This window comes from Silene latifolia, chromosome 11 (genome assembly GCF_048544455.1).
Source record: "Silene latifolia isolate original U9 population chromosome 11, ASM4854445v1, whole genome shotgun sequence".
Lineage (NCBI taxonomy): Eukaryota > Viridiplantae > Streptophyta > Magnoliopsida > Caryophyllales > Caryophyllaceae > Silene > Silene latifolia.
The window spans coordinates 204,606,125-204,614,666 of NC_133536.1; the positions used below are offsets into that span (position 1 = coordinate 204,606,125).

Sequence of the window (8,542 nt, forward strand, 5' to 3'; positions counted from 1 at the left end):
CCGTTCAAATCTGAGATTTGTGATCAAACTGATCAATTTTATTAACTTCTTAAAACTTGGGTGATTTTATATCAATACAATCTAGACTATTTATAGTAGCTAAAAGAACGACTCCTAAACCGATACAAATACTAAATTTCTAGACTCCTAATACTAGTCAACCACGGCTTTTATTCTTCTAACGACGAAAAAATTGTCTTTAATTCCTAATGGTATTCCAAATTGCCTTATTAATATTTAACCTAATTAGCAAAAATAATCCTACTTGTATTATGAATCCAGAATCATATCAGTACGTAATTAGGACATACGAGGCCAAAATGCCGCATATATGTGTGAAATTAAGTGGCTTAAGAAATTGTGTCACCAAAGCTTTCGTGATGTAGGCATGGTCAGAACAACTTCACCAACACGTACAAAACGATAACCCAAAATATTTATTCCTAAAACTGTTCACCAAACAAACTTACGAGGAAATAAAGAACACCTCAATTACGAAACTCCATAAAATATTCTCTAGTCGCCTTGATTTTGATCACGTCAAACAATAATCCCATGAACGTAAAATACCTAAAATTAGACATTTTAGACAAACATTTTTTTACATATATACAATTTTCTTACACAACATGATGATAATCGAATCTCACGATGAAATAACCAAATATTTACTGAAACGGTTATTCTCGTGTAAGAAGACATGAGATTAGATAGCCCGTAAACAAGAATTTGTGATACTAAAAACAATAGTTAATCTGTTTTTATTCATAGCTAAAATACTTAAGTTAAGAATCTATTGAGTTGGAAGGACTATTTTATTGTTGAAATTCAGGTCAAAATTCATAATTTTTTTTTCTAGGGCAAATTTGATATTAACCATTCTAACTCCGCCATGGCCATCGCGAATTTTGAAACTCTACTCACGAGTCGAGCTCGACAATCATTCTTCGTACCACATTGAGGACAATGTTAGACAAGAATAACATCTTAACTTAATTTAGCAATAGTTGGGGTTTAATCACCTTTGTAAATTGTATACATAATTTATTATTAAGGTAAATCATCATTATTATTTCTCCGAGGGACCAGAAGTTTATGACCTTTGTAAATTGTATACATAATTTATTATTAAGGCAATACAACATTGTTATATTTGGAAGAGTATTGTTAATCGAGTAAGCAATACGTAGCCAACATTTTAGGTTTGACAGCTAAATGCTAATTATTGAACTTAAACTTCACAAATTCTCACTTTAGATGGACTGTGGACGGATAGTGTATCTTTCACAAAATAAAAGTGGGTGAGAAATAGACACCCTCATTTGTGCTCCCACTTGCATTTTATGAGAGAGTCACTATCCGTCAACAGCTTTAAACGAATAGTGTCAGTCTACAATGAGACGGATTGATTAAACTTATAGGGGTTAAATTGTGTTACCAAAAGCCTTGAAGCAACAACCTCTATACCAACAAGTTATACTATAGTTCTGTTGACATTTTAAATAGCTTATTTGATCAAAATTTGATCAACTATATACTTTATTTTTTTGCAAATGTTTGACAAGCAATTTATTTAATTGAATATGTTATCTGATATGAAAGGCTAAGTAACATTATCTTATTTTATCTCCCTTTTACTTCATTTTACCAAAAATAATCTACTTTTTCAGTTAGTTGTCAAACCTTTTTCTGTATAATCAATTAACTTAGCTGCGCCTAATTTTCGGCTACTTTATCATTAAACTTTTCAATTTTCAGCTACATTTTCAAGTTTCAGCTCTGTTTTTACCAAACAAAGTCTGTGATGCTAATTTTAAAGATGGCAGCTTGAGACGAAATTGCCTCGAAATCAAAAGAGATATGAGCATTATTAATTTTAATAATTTTTTTGCAATAGATAATAATGATTCAACTATTTTTAAATGAAAATATCCCTTAATTGGATCTGTTATATAAGATATGAGCATTATTAATTTTAATAATTTTTTTTTGCAATAGATAATAATGATTCAAGCCAAAGCTTTGTAATGAAGCCCAACGCTTTTAAAGACTTCACTCCAAAAGCTGATTTTAATAAAACTCGTGTTATTTGGTGGAATGCATGGTGTTTTAACAATGAAATTACTTTAATAATGTTCACAATAATATTAACAATCTTATTCTTTTATGCAGTAACAATATTAAAATTTGAAGGAGAGCTAATATGTTTGCGAAAAGCGACATGGGTCTCATAGCGATGAGACATGTTGTCCAAGAGAAAGACCGCCAGCGATACAACGAGATAGATTGATGCTTAATGGAGGCAACAAAAACGGTCCACGGTAAGTTTAATGCGTTCCAATCCGCATGGCCACAATCCACAAACTCTAATAGTACGAGGCCTTGTAGAAAGAAACCCAAGAGTATAAAAATCCGTTGGGCTTGGCCCAAACGAACTAATATCATATTATTGTGGATCGTGGACACGAGCACATACAGTAGTCAGTAAGGGCCCAGAAGAGATATCAACGCCTCCGTACACTTATCATATAACATGTGAAATTAATTATTAATATATGAACATGTAACTTTTTGTAAGAAAACTATGAATTATGTTTAATACAATCGAAATGGTTTCTCAAATGATGATAAAAAAAATCCTTTGAGCGATAGCTATTTTTAAGGGATTCCAAGCGAGTGATTGTTCAAAATGATTATTGTTTTGACGATAATCGAAGACTTGAAGGAGCGAAAACAGGGTGGAAGCAAGTCGTTTTTAGATCATGTCATCATGATGACAATTTTCTGTTGTGTAATGGGTTTCATTTTGTCTCGTTCTCTTTTGTAGGTAGGAAATTCAGTAACTTACTAGCGTAGCACATAAACTAGCTCATGTTTTTTTGCTAGATTATTCGGTTTAGTCTGGACTAGGTTAGTAGAGCTCATGCTAAACATTGGTATTTAATGCGGAGTATTATACTCAATTCCAATCAATTCTATAAATTTGATTAAAATATAACTTACAAATTTTGGTTAAATAATTTTCCTAATACACATTATTGTTGATGTTGCCCAGGCCAAGCTAGTCTATTGAATACTAATGTATAGTTCCATTGTTATACAAAAACAAAAATAATAATTTAAAGTCCTTGCGTAAAAACAATGTATGTTTACGGTCTAAGGCCATATTTTTCCCAACTCTCATTCAGCTTACTTTAGCTCAATTCAGTTTAGCTCAACTCATTTTAGATCAACTCAGCTTATATTATTTCAGCTCTATTTACTATCTCGGCTAATTTTAATTCGGTGCAGCCTACCTCGGTTCAATTCAGTTTAGTTCCATTTATCCAAAAGAACAAGACCTAGTTAAATAAGGAGTATCCGGATTGCGTTCCGAATTCTTACTATTTGATGTCGTGATATATACTTTGCTCCAATAATTATTAACCATTGTGAAATTTTTCTTTATGATTATGAGTCTTATGACCAATCTCAGTACTATTACCATCAAGTAGACATAACCAATTCAGATAGAAAAACCAAAAAATTTTGCAAAGTAAACATTTATTTATGACTTAATGAAGGACCATCATCCTTATACAAAACTATTTATAAATTATTCTTTCAATTACATCAAAATTTACGAAAAAAATATTAAAAAAACAAATAAAATCTAATAATGTGAATTATACTCTTGAGAAAGAGAAGCAAAAAATGATGATCGTTGCCTTGCTTAAAACGGTCATATCCGTTTTTAGTGTAAACAGGTCAAATATTACCCGTTCTAGGGGATGAGACAATATAGTCATTCCCTAGATCACATGATGCTTTTCGTCTCATCCATTTTATTATTTAAGACGGAGATAACTGTCTTAAAGTACGAATTTGTGAAAAGTTATTGGACAAGGAAGAGTTTGAAAGTGCTCAAAACCTTCTTCATGCAACCCATCCATGAACTCTTAGCATGTGATACTACAGTTCCATCATTTCCAGCCAACAATCTATACTTGTCCTTCCTTGTAAAGTTGGTGCATTCAAAACCTAATGTAGCAGCCAATAATCGTTGGACATAATTCGCCACGTCGTGTGGGCTTTTACCGGCTGAGCAGGTAGCCTCAGCCGGTAGTTGGTTTAAGAATGTAACCTCATAAATTGGTCTAGGGTTCATGAAAAAGAAAAACGGATCCAAACCCTTCCACCCACGAGCCGTGGTTGCATGGAAAAATCCAACTCTATAATTCATAGCCACCGGAACAATTCTATCAGTTAGCTCAGCGAATAAAGCACTGAACCTTAGTAAGAAAGGTTCGCGACAAGTAGTTCCCTCAGGACAGACAGCCAGATCACCATTTTCCAACTCCTTTTTAATTTTTTCAGCATCCACGTGGCGATCACGTGTTAGGGGTATAGTTGGAATTGGAGATAAGATTTCAGACACCCTTGAAATAGAATAGGTAACAGCTGGTACACGTCTACCTAAGACGTAAGATAATATAACAGGGTCCATGAGTGTTCGATGGGTACAAACAAATAGGACTCCGCCGTTTGAGGTGGCAGAAGGTGGTGGTGGCGGCTTGCCCTTGACTACTACGCCACCACCAAAAATCGCGGTCATGTAGGGAATGGCCCATAATGGAAAGATTACGCCAATTGACATGCGGATTATGGCTAAAACCACCCCAATTGGGATCCATAACAGAATAAGAAGGGCTATGAATGGTGTTGGCCGCTTAACTAAACGTCCGTCATGAAAAATCACCGGCATTGGACGGATGATGTCGCGGTGGTCGTCGAGATACTCAATTGTTGTCTTGGTAGTGAATGGTGGGTGGCATTGTTCCTGAAAGAAGGACGTCCAAACCATAAACTTTATTAGTTAAAGGATAGTTATACGTACAATGTCATCCAACTACATAATTTAATTAATATCAATTTATTGTATTAATTCTAACTTTATTAGCCATTTTACCTAATTGGGATAAAATTTATGTAACTATGTTAATAAAAATTTTAGTACCATTTAATAGTACAAATTATAATGACTAAACCATGCAATAATAATGTTAATATTGTCTTCTCTTCTTTTCCTAGTTTTACTTCTTGTTATATATAAAACGTAAACAAATGGCTGATACGGAAAGAGTATATATGCTAAATTAATTGAGACATAAACTTAAGAGTTTTGAGTATAATACAACAAAAAGACATTATGTACTAACCTTGCAAAGTGACATGAATGAATTAGACCCATAACTAGGATTATCAAACATTCCCAAGCCTAAAGAAGGTTTCTCATCACCAAACAACCTAGAAACCCGATCTGAAACCGAACCAACATCCTTAACCAAACCGGTAGCAAACCCGAACCTATTAACATCCAACTCAATCCCAATAACCTCATCAACCCTCAAATGTTCCTTAACAAACCTCTCCACCATAACCCTAGGAGTTTTACTCACCACAACTCTTTTATCAAACTTGCTAAATATCCTCCATGCATCCATATCAACCTCATCCATATAAAACTTCGGTAAGACCGCCCTAGCCACGGATTCTATCTCCGATATCCTTAACCCAGCTACCGCGACAAAAATAGTTAGTTTTAGCCCGGCTTCCTCCAAACCAACCAAATCCATCAAACGGATTATCGGCCATAAAATGAGAAGTAAACTAAAACGAATCACACCCGATGCCTCGAATGCAATAAGCATAAAGTATGAAAACGGGTCCGGATCCTTCACTAGGGTTCCCTCTAACTCTGCCACAACTGACTCCATAGGTGGTATACATGTCTTCATTTTTTATTTTCTTTACTCGATTTTTTTGTTTCGTAAATTCTCGGAAAAAATGTATGTTTTGATTAAAATGTAGGATTGTTTGAAGAGATTTAAAGAGATTTTAAAAGTTTTAGTTTTTTTTTTTGTTTGTACAAAAGTGTACGTAGTAGTTTATCGGTTTACAACTACCATGGGTTATTTTCTTTGCATGGTTGCGCTGCTTTTTATATAGTCTTACGATATGAATTAAAATAAAGATAAAAATTAAATTAAATAAAAAATGTTACGTAATTTCTTTGGTAGGATTTCAGGAACAAAGAAAGTAGGCCACGCTAACATATTAGATAATCAAATATTGTTGATTACTTAACTCCAACAACCATAATTTAAATTGTATATAAAATTAATTCATAATACGTCGGAGTATTATTTTTTAAGTCCACGTAGCGGTCCAAGTAAGCATACTAGAACCATATTATTAGGTTACTAACTTACATATTTATGATATTTACAAAAAAAAATGACAATCAAGCTAGTATACAAAAATAAGTTTATGTTACATAATTTTACAAAACTCGATATGGATTATATACTTATATATTACTATACGTACTCAAACGAAATTTTGGGTTTTATATTTTATAAATGTTATGCAATTAGTGTATTAGTCTGAATATAAAAATTCGAAAAAATTTCTTAAGGATGTTGTACGCTTACAACATCGTGACAAAAACTATCATAAATATAACCCCGGCCATAGTTATTTAAGCTTACACCGGTTATAAGTGAGATTTTGCGAATAATGTCATTTGTATGTTTAATGTATTCTATATATGAATATTTGTTTCTTGAGGAATTTGTTAAGAGGAGTGTCGTCTTACGGTAAGAAAAAGTTGTTAATTCATCATTAAAGGTAGTAATTGAAAATTGATTGATAGTGAGCGGTTGTGTTTTTTATATTGGTTCGGAAGTTTATGTAGTTATTAGTTATACAATGACATTTAGCTTGTAGCTATAATTTGAGTACCCACTCTATCATAGATTGCAACGTTCATTTGAGGGTTTACGAGCACAATAATCGAATAATAACTGTTTACGTGTGTGCAAAGCTGGTTAATACGTATCTCGATTTAATTCAGATGTCGACTAACCTATTAGTTGGTAAAGTCATGAAACATACTACGGAGTATAATATTTATGCTCTGAATTCAAATCCGGTCAACATTAAAATTATTTTTAAATCTTTCTTGTGACTTCCTTTAAACCCAGAATCTCAAAAGTTTTTGGTTTAATTTGTTAACTATAGAAAATCGTAGATTGGTTGTTCTTTAACATTATCATTTAAATATATTTTGAAACACTAGTTTGTTCTTTAACATTATCGTTTAAAATATATGAACAAATACTATGAAAAGATTTATCATAATAAAATTAACTGTATAATATAGTTTTTATAATTTTCGGACTAGTATTTTTATTTTGTTAAATTTGAACTTAAATATGTACCTCAAAAACTAAAAACGTCATATATAAAAAACACTAAACATTTTTTACCAAAAGTTTAAACATGTAGAGACGTTATTTACAAATTACGCAAGTGATCCACGATAAAAGAAAAAATGCGAGAAGAATACATTAAGGTGATTAAGCAATGTTACTTTTTTTTGTATGTTTTTTATTATTTGATCACAAATGAATTATTTAGGTAACGTAACCCTTGTGTACCAAAGTCATTATTATCGTTTATGATGTTGATCAAATGTACACGATAGTTCTACGTTTGCATCTACAACTTAAAACATCTTACAACTAAATGAATAAATGTGCTAGCTCGACATTGTCAATATCGCAGTTTCCATCAACAAGTTCCTCATACTAAAGTGAAAATATGAATTATTGATTCATAAATTAAAAGTTGAATCGCTAATTAATGTGAGCAAATTACTTGCATTAATTAATTAATTAAAAGGATGACTTGGTTGACAAATACATAAAATGAAAAATGAAAAAACACATTTCGAAGTTATATTAATAAGTAATCTATCTCACTATTGGACATGAGATATACCAAAAATCAAAGCGTCATAAAATATGAAACCATCTCAATCAAATGCTTATATTAATGTCAATAATTCATTTTATTAACCTTTTATGTTTTAATCATAATGTACACTCTTGCAAAGCATCATTTTGATAGTTTACAAATTAATTCATACGATATGATTTTAAACTTGAGACCTAGACGTCCCATAGTAAAATCAAGGAAGGGCTAGCATGGACGTTTCCCCCACGATCCCATTGAACGATGAAAATTTTAAAGTTTTGAGTAAAAAAATATTTGAACATTTTTCAAATTTTCCTTATACCATAAACCGCTTGTCCTGTTGAGTTTAGATCCTGCATCCGCCACAGTCGATGTCATGAGAATAACTTTTCATGTAGGCCCTAAATAATCCAATTCCCACCCATCTAATTGGCTATCCACTTTGCATCAAATGAAATGCCATGGAAACTTCTTTTTGTTTGCTAAAATGACATGTGAAAGTTTAAGTAGGTAAGAAAAAGTCGGTTTCTTGTTCAAAAAACATGCTGGTCTCTACTCTTCTTCTTAAAGTTGAACAAAATTGAGCTTTTTGTTTACCGCGATTATTGCCTAATCTTATCAATAATAATTTAGAGAAGAAAGTTATTGTTTGCTTTATTATGTCTTTCACAATTAGGTGTTGGTTGTTAAGAAATTTTATGCATGAAGCCAAAAATTATGTTACAACTTGTATTCAACAATA

At 32.1% G+C, this 8,542-nt stretch overlaps 1 protein-coding gene across 1 annotated transcript; it reads right to left on the reverse strand.

The window, feature by feature from the left end:
• Window positions 1–3,658: 3,658 nt before the first annotated feature.
• On the reverse strand, window positions 3,659–5,756 carry LOC141615369 (glycerol-3-phosphate acyltransferase 5-like). The gene is made up of 2 exons (XM_074433758.1): window positions 5,199–5,756; window positions 3,659–4,819 (listed from the first exon to the last, which is right to left on the reverse strand). The coding sequence occupies exons 1-2, from the start codon at window positions 5,754–5,756 to the stop codon at window positions 3,875–3,877; spliced, it is 1,503 nt and encodes a 500-aa protein (XP_074289859.1). The 3' UTR covers window positions 3,659–3,874.
• Between the last annotated feature and the right edge of the window lie 2,786 nt (window positions 5,757–8,542).

What these genes read in the sequence shown, in the direction of transcription:
- LOC141615369 (XM_074433758.1), bottom strand. Translation starts at nt 5,756, where the DNA reads ATGGAGTCAGTTGTGGCAGAGTTAGAGGGAACCCTAGTGAAGGATCCG. An exon ending in CATTCATGTCACTTTGCAAG is followed by an intron (nt 4,820 to 5,198) that starts GTTAGTACATAA and finishes TCCTTCTTTCAG; the next exon opens with GAACAATGCCACCCACCATT.